Below are 14,902 nucleotides of genomic sequence, written 5' to 3' on the forward strand. Positions count from 1 at the left end.
AATATTTCTAAACTTTTTGCAAAACTTTAATATATTAAAGTTTAAAATGTTTGGCCTTTGACCTTGAAGGATGACATTGACCACGACCTTTCACCACTTAAAATGTGCAACTCCATGAGATACACATGCATGCCAAATATCAAGTTGCTATGTTCAATATTTCAAAGTTATTGCAAAACTTTACTAAATTAAAGTTTAAAATTTTCAATCTTTGACCTTGAATGATGGCCTTGACCTTGACCTTTCACCACTCAAAATGTGCAGCTCCATGAGATACACATGCATGCCAAATATCAAGTTGCTATGTTCAATATTTCAAAAGTTATTGCAAAACTTAAATAAATAAAGTTTTAATTTTTTTATTTTGACCTTGAAATATGACCTTGACCTTTCACCACTCAAAATGTGCAGCTCCATGAGATACACATGCATGCCAAATATCAAGTTGCTATGTTCAATATTTCAAAAGTTATTGCAAAACTTTACTATATTAAAGTTTTAAATTTTCGACCTTTGACCTTGAAGGATGACCTTGACCTTTCACCACTTAAAATGTGCAGCTCCATGAGATACACATGCATGCCACATATCAAGTTGCTATGTTCAATATTTTAAAAGTTATTGCAAAACTTTAATATATTAAATTTTTAAATTTTTGACCTTTGACCTTGAAGGATGACCTTGGCCTTTCACCACTCAAAATGTGCAGCTCCATGAGATACACATGCATGCCAAATATCAAGTTGCTATGTTCAATATTTCAAAAGTTATTGCAAAACTTTACTTTAACCTTAAAGTTTTGGGACAGAATGACAGACAGGCCAAAAACAATATATCCCCGATCTATTGATCCGGGGGCATAAAAAATAGTTTGTAATTAAAATAGAAGCCAGTCGGACTTGTGTTGGTTATAATTAATAATTATTTACTTCAATATAAAATCAATGCCTAGTGCTAACTCTAATAGGTGATTGTTTTTGTTTTATTTTAATTCAATGTTTACAGCAAGATTGTTCATATAATGCTTAACTTTTCCCACGCAGAAGCAAAGTTTACTACAACCAGCATAAAATCAGAACAGCCTGCTGTTTGCTGCTCGTCTGGCAGTGCCTCAAGGTTGGAAATGAAGCCTTTAATACTTAATTATATAACAAAAAGTCTTCGATTTTATTTGCTTTTCTAAGGGGCTAAAACATGTCAAAGTGTGAATGGGGAAAAGGTTGAAATATATGACAGACAACAGAGTTTACCATTTTGAAATGAGGAAAGAGTTCAAATATATGACCGACAACATAGTTTACTGTCTGAAAAGGGGAAAGGGTTCAAATATATGATAGAGAGTTTATCGTCTAAAAAGGGGAAAGTGTTTCAATATATGACATGCAAGAGTTAACAATCTAACAAGAGATGTGTTTGTCAGAAACACAATGCCCCCTACTGCGACACTTTGAAGCCATATATTTGACCTTTGACCTTGAAAGATGACCTTGACCTTTCACCACTCAAAATGTGCAGCTCCATGAGATACACATGCATGCCAAATATCAAGTTGCTATCTTCAATAATGCAAAAGTTATGACCAAGGTTAAAGTTTTGGGACAGAATGATAGACACATACAAAGACAGACAGGCCAAAAACAATATACCCCCGATCATTCGATCCGGGGGCATAAAAAGAGGAAAGGGTTTGAATATATGACATGCAAGAGTTTACCATCTGAGCCGGGCAGTCGACGTAGTCATTCTGCAGCAGAGATATATCCCTCATGACCTTGACCTTCTGTGGCCCAAGGTCGCAGGTCTGGTGGTGAGCAAGGATGACTGACTGGACAAGATCTTGCTGACTCAGCACTGACGTCATCGCCGTGGCAACCATTGCCAGATTGGACTTCTGCATCTGTTCAATGATGCGCGCCTTCTCTTTCTTTGGTACTCTTCCAAATCTCACCGCTGCAATGAATGTTGATATAGATTGATAAATTCAGTTTGATTTGGCTTTCTATCAATGATGGTGTGCACCGCTGCAATTAATGTTGATATAGATTGATAAATTCAGTTTGATTTGGCTTTCTATCAATGATGGTGTGCACCGCTGCAATGAATGTTGATATAGATTGATAAATTCAGTTTGATTTGGCTTTCTATCAATGATGGTGTGCACCGCTGCAATGAATGTTGATATAGATTGATAAATTCAGTTTGATTTGGCTTTCTATCAATGATGGTGTGCGCTGCAATGAATGTTGATATAGATTGATAAATTCAGTTTGATTTGGCTTTCTATCAATGATGGTGTGCACCGCTGCAATGAATGTTGATATAGATTGATAAATTCAGTTTGATTTGGCTTTCTATCAATGATGGTGTGCACCGCTGCAATGAATGTTGATATAGATTGATAAATTCAGTTTGATTTGGCTTTCTATCAATGATGGTGTGCACCGCTGCAATGAATGTTGATATAGATTGATAAATTCAGTTTGATTTGGCTTTCTATCAATGATGGTGTGCACCGCTGCAATGAATGTTGATATAGATTGATAAATTCAGTTTGATTTGGCTTTCTATCAATGATGGTGTGCACCGCTGCAATGAATGTTGATATAGATTGATAAATTCAGTTTGATTTGGCTTTCTATCAATGATGGTGTGCGCTGCAATGAATGTTGATATAGATTGATAAATTCAGTTTGATTTGGCTTTCTATCAATGATGGTGTGCACCGCTGCAATGAATGTTGATATAGATTGATAAATTCAGTTTGATTTGGCTTTCTATCAATGATGGTGTGCACCGCTGCAATGAATGTTGATATAGATTGATAAATTCAGTTTGATTTGGCTTTCTATCAATGATGGTGTGCGCTGCAATGAATGTTGATATAGATTGATAAATTCAGTTTGATTTGGCTTTCTATCAATGATGGTGTGCGCTGCAATGAATGTTGATATAGATTGATAAATTCAGTTTGATTTGGCTTTCTATCAATGATGGTGTGCGCTGCAATGAATGTTGATATAGATTGATAAATTCAGTTTGATATGGCTTTCTATCAATGATGGTGTGCGCTGCAATGAATGTTGATATAGATTGATAAATTCAGTTTGATATGGCTTTCTATCAATGATGGTGTGCGCTGCAATGAATGTTGATATAGATTGATAAATTCAGTTTGATATGGCTTTCTATCAATGATGGTGTGCGCTGCAATGAATGTTGATATAGATTGATAAATTCAGTTTGATATGGCTTTCTATCAATGATGGTGTGCGCTGCAATGAATGTTGATATAGATTGATAAATTCAGTTTGATATGGCTTTCTATCAATGATGGTGTGCACCGCTGCAATGAATGTTGATATAGATTGATAAATTCAGTTTGATTTGGCTTTCTATCAATGATGGTGTGCGCTGCAATGAATGTTGATATAGATTGATAAATTCAGTTTGATTTGGCTTTCTATCAATGATGGTGTGCACCGCTGCAATGAATGTTGATATAGATTGATAAATTCAGTTTGATTTGGCTTTCTATCAATGATGGTGTGCACCGCTGCAATGAATGTTGATATAGATTGATAAATTCAGTTTGATTTGGCTTTCTATCAATGATGGTGTGCGCTGCAATGAATGTTGATATAGATTGATAAATTCAGTTTGATTTGGCTTTCTATCAATGATGGTGTGCACCGCTGCAATGAATGTTGATATAGATTGATAAATTCAGTTTGATTTGGCTTTCTATCAATGATGGTGTGCGCTGCAATGAATGTTGATATAGATTGATAAATTCAGTTTGATTTGGCTTTCTATCAATGATGGTGTGCACCGCTGCAATGAATGTTGATATAGATTGATAAATTCAGTTTGATTTGGCTTTCTATCAATGATGGTGTGCACCGCTGCAATGAATGTTGATATAGATTGATAAATTCAGTTTGATTTGGCTTTCTATCAATGATGGTGTGCGCCGCTGCAATGAATGTTGATATAGATTGATAAATTCAGTTTGATTTGGCTTTCTATCAATGATGGTGTGCACCGCTGCAATGAATGTTGATATAGATTGATAAATTCAGTTTGATTTGGCTTTCTATCAATGCTGGTGTGCGCTGCAATGAATGTTGATATAGATTGATAAATTCAGTTTGATTTGGCTTTCTATCAATGATGGTGTGCACCGCTGCAATGAATGTTGATATAGATTGATAAATTCAGTTTGATTTGGCTTTCTATCAATGATGGTGTGCGCTGCAATGAATGTTGATATAGATTGATAAATTCAGTTTGATTTGGCTTTCTATCAATGATGGTGTGCACCGCTGCAATGAATGTTGATATAGATTGATAAATTCAGTTTGATTTGGCTTTCTATCAATGATGGTGTGCACCGCTGCAATGAATGTTGATATAGATTGATAAATTCAGTTTGATTTGGCTTTCTATCAATGATGGTGTGCACCGCTGCAATGAATGTTGATATAGATTGATAAATTCAGTTTGATTTGGCTTTCTATCAATGATGGTGTGCACCGCTGCAATGAATGTTGATATAGATTGATAAATTCAGTTTGATATGGCTTTCTATCAATGATGGTGTGCACCGCTGCAATGAATGTTGATATAGATTGATAAATTCAGTTTGATTTGGCTTTCTATCAATGATGGTGTGCACCGCTGCAATGAATGTTGATATAGATTGATAAATTCAGTTTGATTTGGCTTTCTATCAATGATGGTGTGCACCGCTGCAATGAATGTTGATATAGATTGATAAATTCAGTTTGATATGGCTTTCTATCAATGATGGTGTGCACCGCTGCAATGAATGTTGATATAGATTGATAAATTCAGTTTGATATGGCTTTCTATCAATGATGGTGTGCACCGCTGCAATGAATGTTGATATAGATTGATAAATTCAGTTTGATTTGGCTTTCTATCAATGATGGTGTGCACCGCTGCAATGAATGTTGATATAGATTGATAAATTCAGTTTGATTTGGCTTTCTATCAATGATGGTGTGCACCGCTGCAATGAATGTTGATATAGATTGATAAATTCAGTTTGATTTGGCTTTCTATCAATGATGGTGTGCGCTGCAATGAATGTTGATATAGATTGATAAATTCAGTTTGATTTGGCTTTCTATCAATGATGGTGTGCACCGCTGCAATGAATGTTGAAATAGATTGATAAATTCAGTTTGATTTGGCTTTCTATCAATGATGGTGTGCGCTGCAATGAATGTTGATATAGATTGATAAATTCAGTTTGATATGGCTTTCTATCAATGATGGTGTGCACCGCTGCAATGAATGTTGATATAGATTGATAAATTCAGTTTGATATGGCTTTCTATCAATGATGGTGTGCACCGCTGCAATGAATGTTGATATAGATTGATAAATTCAGTTTGATTTGGCTTTCTATCAATGATGGTGTGCACCGCTGCAATGAATGTTGATATAGATTGATAAATTCAGTTTGATTTGGCTTTCTATCAATGATGGTGTGCACCGCTGCAATGAATGTTGATATAGATTGATAAATTCAGTTTGATTTGGCTTTCTATCAATGATGGTGTGCGCTGCAATGAATGTTGATATAGATTGATAAATTCAGTTTGATTTGGCTTTCTATCAATGATGGTGTGCACCGCTGCAATGAATGTTGAAATAGATTGATAAATTCAGTTTGATTTGGCTTTCTATCAATGATGGTGTGCGCTGCAATGAATGTTGATATAGATTGATAAATTCAGTTTGATTTGGCTTTCTATCAATGATGGTGTGCACCGCTGCAATGAATGTTGAAATAGATTGATAAATTCAGTTTGATTTGGCTTTCTATCAATGATGGTGTGCACCGCTGCAATGAATGTTGATATAGATTGATAAATTCAGTTTGATTTGGCTTTCTATCAATGATGGTGTGCACCGCTGCAATGAATGTTGAAATAGATTGATAAATTCAGTTTGATTTGGCTTTCTATCAATGATGGTGTGCACCGCTGCAATGAATGTTGATATAGATTGATAAATTCAGTTTGATTTGGCTTTCTATCAATGATGGTGTGCACCGCTGCAATGAATGTTGATATAGATTGATAAATTCAGTTTGATTTGGCTTTCTATCAATGATGGTGTGCACCGCTGCAATGAATGTTGATATAGATTGATAAATTCAGTTTGATTTGGCTTTCTATCAATGATGGTGTGCGCTGCAATGAATGTTGATATAGATTGATAAATTCAGTTTGATTTGGCTTTCTATCAATGATGGTGTGCACCGCTGCAATGAATGTTGAAATAGATTGATAAATTCAGTTTGATTTGGCTTTCTATCAATGATGGTGTGCGCTGCAATGAATGTTGATATAGATTGATAAATTCAGTTTGATTTGGCTTTCTATCAATGATGGTGTGCACCGCTGCAATGAATGTTGAAATAGATTGATAAATTCAGTTTGATTTGGCTTTCTATCAATGATGGTGTGCACCGCTGCAATGAATGTTGATATAGATTGATAAATTCAGTTTGATTTGGCTTTCTATCAATGATGGTGTGCACCGCTGCAATGAATGTTGAAATAGATTGATAAATTCAGTTTGATTTGGCTTTCTATCAATGATGGTGTGCACCGCTGCAATGAATGTTGATATAGATTGATAAATTCAGTTTGATTTGGCTTTCTATCAATGATGGTGTGCACCGCTGCAATGAATGTTGATATAGATTGATAAATTCAGTTTGATTTGGCTTTCTATCAATGATGTTGTGCACCGCTGCAATGAATGTTGATATAGATTGATAAATTCAGTTTGATTTGGCTTTCTATCAATGATGTTGTGCACCGCTGCAATGAATGTTGATATAGATTGATAAATTCAGTTTGATTTGGCTTTCTATCAATGATGGTGTGCACCGCTGCAATGAATGTTGATATAGATTGATAAATTCAGTTTGATTTGGCTTTCTATCAATGATGGTGTGCGCTGCAATGAATGTTGATATAGATTGATAAATTCAGTTTGATTTGGCTTTCTATCAATGATGGTGTGCACCGCTGCAATGAATGTTGATATAGATTGATAAATTCAGTTTGATTTGGCTTTCTATCAATGATGGTGTGCACCGCTGCAATGAATGTTGATATAGATTGATAAATTCAGTTTGATTTGGCTTTCTATCAATGATGGTGTGCACCGCTGCAATGAATGTTGATATAGATTGATAAATTCAGTTTGATTTGGCTTTCTATCAATGATGGTGTGCGCTTTCTCATTCTTTAGCACTCTGCCAAATCTCGCAGCTGCAATTAAATTTGAAACAGAGTGTTGAATTCATTTGTATTTAGAGCTTTCTACAAATTCTATACAATTTATAACCAATATCAATGGTGCACGCCTTCTCCTTCTTAGGCTGTCTGCCAAATCTGACTGCTGCAATAAATGTTTAACAAGAGGGCCTGAAAGGCCCAAAGTCGCTAACCTGAGATAAAAAGAAATGACCTGTTCTTTGCAGCCCAAGATATCAATAGAACAAAGGTTCTAACCAAGTTTCATGAAGAATGAACAACAAATGGCCCCATGGCGAAAATGTTTTTCAACAGACTGGAACTATTTTTTAACTCGTCCAAGATATTATTGGGACAAATCTTCAGAAAAAGTTTCATGAAGATCCAACAATAAATGTGGCCTCTACAGTGTTAACAAGGCAAATATTCATAACACACAATGGAAGACAGACAATTGACAAAAGGTGATCACAAAAGTTCACCATGAGCAAAAAATATTATGCTTATAAAGATTGTCACCATGTGTGCAGATCAGCAAGTGTCATTCAGATTGAACTAAAAATGTGACTCAAAGTATTCACAATGTTTTACTATAAACAACTGTGGTAGTGCGGTCTCGTTCGCTTACGCAAGTGAACTGGTCATGGGACGGTTACGAGTTATGTAACTGTGGGAGCACTTATGAAATACGGAAATATTTATCGAGTCTTATAAAAGAACGCTTATTTCTAACACACTTACTGGTTGTAATTCAATTAACTAAAAGTGTCCAGTCAGACACGCCTGAATACACTAAAAGAATTAATCTATAAGTGAAAACCAAAGCAGCTTTAATGAAAATAACTAACTTAAGTCATAAGAATCTATGCATCGTTAAAAATGAACAAATACAGCAAATACCTTAATGAATGTAAAAAGAAGTTCACAATCTGTAAAAAAACTGATATAAATATTAGTTACTGTTACTGTTAGTCTAGAAGTTGCTTCAAAAATGTTGTTTATACAATAAGTCTAACTTAATCTAAAGAACACAATTTATGGAGAGTGGAAAACTCCAGTGACCCAAAGGGCCCAGGGTCGCTTACCCGAGAGACTTAGATGGAAAGAAACAAAGATTAAAACTCTTCAGCAAATATTTCAAATTATTAGTATGACAAGACTGACTTTAAAAATAAGGTGTTCCAAAGTATTAACAATAGGCCTGTATAGAAAATTACCCCATCATCCCTGGCGGCCATGTTCACAACATTCATTTTGTTTGGCCTAGACTGCAGAAGCTAATATGGGACTGTTTAATATAAACCCTGTTTTCCCAGAACACAGATCCATATAACATTCCACTCACCATCTCTGGACATTCCTACAGCTATACACTCCATATAACATTCCACTCACCATCTCTGGACATTCCGACAGCTATACACTCCATATAACATTCCACTCACCATCTCTGGACATTCCTACAGCTATACACTCCATATAACATTCCACTCACCATCTCTGGACATTCCTACAGCTATACACTCCATATAACATTCCACTCACCATCTCTGGACATTCCTACAGCTATACACTCCATATAACATTCCACTCACCATCTCTGGACATTCCTACAGCTATACACTCCATATAACATTCCACTCACCATCTCTGGACATTCCGACAGCTATACACTCCATATAACATTCCACTCACCATCTCTGGACATTCCTACAGCAATACACTCCATATAACATTCCACTCACCATCTCTGGACATTCCTACAGCTATACACTCCATATAACATTCCACTCACCATCTCTGGACATTCCTACAGCTATACACTCCATATAACATTCCACTCACCATCTCTGGACATTCCTACAGCTATACACTCCATATAACATTCCACTCACCATCTCTGGACATTCCTACAGCTATACACTCCATATAACATTCCACTCACCATCTCTGGACATTCCTACAGCTATACACTCCATATAACATTCCACTCACCATCTCTGGACATTCCTACAGCTATACACTCCATATAACATTCCACTCACCATCTCTGGACATTCCTACAGCTATACACTCCATATAACATTCCACTCACCATCTCTGGACATTCCTACAGCAATACACTCCATATAACATTCCACTCACCATCTCTGGACATTCCTACAGCTATACACTTCTTCAGCCTGCAGTACTGACACCGGTTGCGATTCACCCTCATGATGTTACACTGCTGGTTCTTCAGGCATGGCCGGTACTGGATCTTCTGCTGGATGCTCCGCCGGAAAAAACCCTGAACATTGATGAAAACTGAAGTTTATTATTACAAAATTGTACAATTTCATAAGTTTATTATTTAATAACTTCTATTATTACAAAAGTTTATTATTACATAAAGTTTATTTTTATATAAGTTTATCATTGCAAAAGTTTAATATTATGTAGACCTAGATTTTTATTGAATTATAACATCAACCAGAAAATTAACATTTACATTAACATTAACAAAAACTATAGCAAATTAAAAATCCATCTCAACAAAAACAGGTAAAACTAATTATGATCCTTTTAAACACATCATAATTGAAATCGTTAACAACTCATATTAAGGTTTTAATCCTTTACAACTCAGACAAGCATTTTAACGTGTTTGCAGTCCCTTAGAAAATAGTGACCTTTCTTGCCAGATTTAATTTTTAAAGGCTTCGTTTCTAGCCCTATAATAATGACGAAAGCAAACAGAATAAAATCCTGCAGGCTTTCTGACTTTATGCTAGTTGTATATACAGGGGTGTGATTGAGGTGAAGTCCAAGGGATGGAAAATTCTGTTAACTGATTTTGACAATGCGAATCGCGTGCAGAAAGCAATTATTATTATAAACCTTAAAACGAGCAAATTTGTTTAATTGATATCCCCCGCCAATATGCTTCTGGACACGAAAGTGTTATATTTGACACTCAAAAAAGCATTTTTTCAAGATACAAAGGGTCATAACTCCGTTATTAACAGATGGTGTACAATGCCATTTGGCGTGCATCATCCTCTTATCCATATATATACTCATACCAAGTTTCAATGAAATCTGCCAAAGCACTTCCAAGATATGGCTCCGGATACAGAAGTGCCGGACGGATGGACGGACGGAAAGACGGACGGACGGATGGACGAACAACGCCAAAACAATATCCCTCTGCCTTTGGCGGGGGATAATTAGCAATTTCCTAAACTTCATTACAATATTTATTTATTAAAACCTTTTAAACTTCAAATTTAACATATTAGATAAACAGAGTAAACATTATTAATTGTGATCAAAAACAATATGTGCTACGATCCTTGTGAACAATGAAGAGAAGCTTTTGGTTTAGCTCAATGCCTTTCCCTTGGAAATATGGTTATCACTGTTGCAGTGTTCAACTAGCGACATTTTACCACAGGCTGCCTTACCAGGACAGTCGATCTTCCGTACCCATTCAGATATTGGTATGGCTTTCTGCTTTATATCCACTGTTGTTTCTATTCCAATTGGAAGTTGTTTTTCAATAATTTGTAATCTCCGAGATTTTGTGAGATTTGTTTGTTCAATAATCCTAATTTTCGCTTCACATTGTTGCCATTTGCACACAAATCAGCAAAGAATTACCAAAAAATTTGTAAAAGATTGACTTTTATTAGAAGTTTGGGAAACTCTTAGCCAATGATATAGCTCGTCTCAACAAGAGGGCCATCATGGCCCTGAATTGCTCACCTGACTAACCAAATACAATCCCAACTCATTTTTCATCAAGATAAACATTCTGACTAAATTTCATAAAGTTTGGATGAAAACTGTGACCTGTATTGTCTACACAAGGTTTTTCTAATATTTGACCTATTGACACTAGTTTTTGACCCAAGGTGACCCAAATACAATCCCAACACAGATTTCATCAAGATAAACATTCTGATCAAGTTTTATAAAGATTGGATGAAAACTGTGACCTCTATTGTCTACACAAGGTTTTTCTATTATTTGACCTAGTGACCTAGTTTTTGACATAGTGTCCTAGTTTTTGACCCCAGATGACCTAGTTTTTGACCCAAGATGACCAAAATACAATCCCAACCCAGATTTCATCAAGACAAATATTCTGACCAAATTTCATGAAGATTGGATGAAAACTGTGACCTCTATTGTCTACACAAGGTTTTTCTATTATTTGACCTAGTGACCTAGTTTTTGACATAGTGTCCTAGTTTTTGACCCCAGATGACCAAAATACAATCCCAACCCAGATTTCATTCAGATAAATATTCCGGCCAAATTTCATAAAGAATGGATGACAAACAAATTGTTGACGTTTTTTCCATTATTTGACCTTGTGACCTAGTTTTTACCTCAGATGACCCAAATACATTCCCAAGCCAGATTTCATCAAGATAAACATTCTGACCAAATTTCATAAAGATTGGATGAAAACTGCGACCTCTATTGTCTACACAAGGTTTTTCTATTATTTGACCTAGTGACCTAGTTTTTGACCCCAGACGACCCAAATACAATCCCAACCCAGATTTTATCAAGATAAACATTCTGACCAAATTTCATAAACATTGGATGAAAACTGTGACCCCTACTGTCTACACAAACAAATTGTTGATGATTTTTCAATTATTTGACCTAGTGACCTAGTTTTTGACCCCAGATGACCCAAATACAATCCCAACCCAGATTTCATCAAGATAAACATTCTGACCAAATTTCATAAAGACTGGATGAAAACTGCGACCTCTATTGTCTACACAAGGTTTTTCTATAATTTAACCTATTATGTGACCTAGTTTTTGACCTAGTGATTTAGGTGTTGACCCCAGATGACCTTAATACAATCCCAACCCAGATTACATCAAGATCAACATTCTGACCAAATTTCATAGAGGTTGGATGAAAACTGTGACCTCTACTGTCTACCAGGGCTTTCCTTAGACCTCAAATCTCAAGAGTCAAGGACTCTTGGGACCATATTTTCAAGAGTCAAAATCAAACTTATAAGAGTCCTAATAATAACGCAGGAGAGTCAATGATTTTTTGCAATTTAAGCAAATTACTGAGGTATAATATATAAAAAGCAACAAATTAAAAGATATGTTAACATTTATTTCTTACATTTTACTGTCACTACAACACTATGCATTTAAACACAATATCTCAATGATTAATAAATACAAAACATGTATTCTAATACAACATTTACTTCATGTATACAGCAGAGTAATATGTCATATGTTCTAAACAACATCTGAAAGAGTAATATGTCATATCATGTCTTACACAACATCTCAGAGAGCAATATGTCATATGTCCTACAAAACATCTCAAAGATTACATACAAAATATGTATTCTAATACAACATTTACTTCATGTATACAGCAAAACAATATGTCATATGTCCTACAAACTAACAATCATTTGAGCAAATAAATAAATCATTCGTGCATTTAAAGAGTGATCTCAAATGGGTGCCCTAGTAAAGAAAAGGTAATAAAACAACACTTTGACTACACACACACAACTAGCATAAAACCAGCAAACTATCACTTTCTTCTCTTGCACATGTCCTGAAACTTGCGCAGCACATTCTGGGATGGTATAACAGATTCTGGGATCCAATAACTTTGTTTGACCGTTTCGCTTGGCTATTAAATTAAGAATGAAATACAAAATGTTAAAAAAAACAGTTCCGCTGGCTATCACAAAAAATCATACGGGTGGCACCTTAACACAATAGCCTATATAAATCAGTAAACTATAAAAGGAAATTATTTCTACTCACCGATAAAGGTGCCTCCGTATTTAATCCCATTAAAAATTCCGACACCCTTTAATTATTTTATGTGCCATCTTCACTGAAGACGTGCGACAAACACGCCGTTTTCTATGCCTTCTCAAACGGTCAATTATTACACCTACATGTATTTTGTAATCAATTAGCACATGCGAAAATTGTCACTTTGCCGCAAGGTCAGTTATATCGGTTCTATAGTTATTTTTAGCAACTTTGATGCAAAGCGTGTAATTTGACGTTGTATACAGTACATATGACGGCATAACTTTCGCGCGCCTTTGAATTGAGCAAACATGAAGTTAAACAGTGATGGGTGCATTCAGCTCTGGAAATACATTCTGACATACTCTGGAAATATCTCAAAATATGCTTTACAGTGTACTGTGGATATGGATGTTATTATTTTATATTGAATATTATTAAAACTGACGCGGATGAGTCCATTTTGTTTTGGGGGGTTTATAGTTCTTCTTAAATACTCTGAGCTTTTATGAGTACATACGTACAGCTTAGAGGGTCAATACCTGGGAGTTGGATTACTAGGTGGGTTTAATACACGTCTTTTCCTCAAACAGCTGATAACAAACGCTATGATAAATAATGGAAAGTTTATACACGCATCATCGAACCAGCAGTGTTTTAATTGGTCAATACTAGATTTCTCAATTAACCAAACTCCGCCTACTGGGTGGACTTGTGCTTCGATGATTGGAAGCGGGCATTAACGATTAAGGTCTACTAAATGAAATACTCCGCCCTGAGCCAATTATTGCTTAGTCTTAACAACTTTTGATCTCGTTGACGCAAGTCGGTATATTCCCCCCCCCCCCCCCCCGAGTCAAATGTGACGCATGACAAGAGTCAAAAAGGGGTCTTCTGTAATTTTCATGCGTCAAAACCCGGGAGCTAGGGTCAAAGGAAAGCCCTGCTGTCTACACAAGCAAATTGTTGACGGACACACGCACGCACATACGGACGCCTGACATCACACGGTCACATAAGCTCACCATGTCACTTCGTGACAGGTGAGCTAAAATGCTTAGGTAGAATCTACCAGTGTAATATGTGGAGAGGTTTCGCGGCGGATATTTCAGGCCGTTTATGAAATACATCCGCGGAATCGATCGTACCCCCGCCCCATTTTTTTAACGAATTTCCGTGAATCTCAGAAACGATCCTCAGACAACCCTATCCGCGGAAATCCACGGAAAAATCACACCCCTATACAATAATATCCTTTTGCAAGTTGCTTTTGAGTGGAACATTGTAAAGAAGCTAACAAGCACTATACCTTGCAACCCTCGCACGCGTGCACTCCATAATGAAAGCCACTTGCTTTATCGCCGCACACCCTGCACAGAACTGTGTCGCCATCAAACTCTGAAAGAAACATTTTCAAATGGGTTTCGCTCTGCCAAAATAGGGGTAAATGCATGTGAATAAGTGTCATCCCATTAGTCTGCAGCGGCTCATCAGGGACAACAATTTCCAGTTTTATGGAATTTTTTGCTCGAAGAAAGTCACTTTTAAATAAAAATCCAGTCTAGGCTGAAAAGTTGTCTGAGATAAAGGACAGTCAATTATCATAGAATCAAGCAATTTGTTGCAATACTCAGAGGCCTCTTTGACACACAACAAATGAACAAGAGGGCCTGAAAGGCCCAAAGTCGCTCACCTGAGATAACAAGATATTATTGGGACAAATCTTCCAACCAAGTTTCACGAAGATCGGAAAATAAATGTGGCCTCTAGAGTGTTAACAAGTTATACTATAGC

At 36.1% G+C, this 14,902-nt stretch overlaps 1 protein-coding gene across 16 annotated transcripts in view; it reads right to left on the reverse strand.

Annotated features, from left to right (window-relative positions):
• LOC127848902 (uncharacterized) overlaps nucleotides 1–14,902 on the reverse strand; it is a 54,783-nt gene that overhangs the window by 26,595 nt on the left and 13,286 nt on the right. For 2 of the 16 annotated variants that reach the window (XM_052381577.1, XM_052381576.1), the window contains exons 2-4: nucleotides 14,418–14,506; nucleotides 9,447–9,591; nucleotides 1,715–1,950 (exon numbers count right to left, since the gene is read on the reverse strand). In XM_052381577.1, coding sequence (XP_052237537.1) covers nucleotides 1,715–1,950; nucleotides 9,447–9,591; nucleotides 14,418–14,506 — 470 coding nt within the window. Of the gene's footprint in view, nucleotides 1–1,714; nucleotides 1,951–8,646; nucleotides 8,669–8,746; nucleotides 8,769–8,796; nucleotides 8,819–8,846; nucleotides 8,869–8,896; nucleotides 8,919–8,996; nucleotides 9,013–9,046; nucleotides 9,069–9,096; nucleotides 9,119–9,146; nucleotides 9,169–9,196; nucleotides 9,219–9,246; nucleotides 9,269–9,296; nucleotides 9,319–9,346; nucleotides 9,369–9,396; nucleotides 9,413–9,446; nucleotides 9,592–14,417; nucleotides 14,507–14,902 lie in introns of those variants that run through there. The other 14 variants (XM_052381592.1, XM_052381589.1, XM_052381588.1 and 11 more) reach the window with 14 other exon arrangements.

The sequence above is a fragment of the Dreissena polymorpha genome, chromosome 10, assembly GCF_020536995.1.
Source record: "Dreissena polymorpha isolate Duluth1 chromosome 10, UMN_Dpol_1.0, whole genome shotgun sequence".
Classification (NCBI taxonomy): Eukaryota; Metazoa; Mollusca; class Bivalvia; order Myida; family Dreissenidae; genus Dreissena; species Dreissena polymorpha.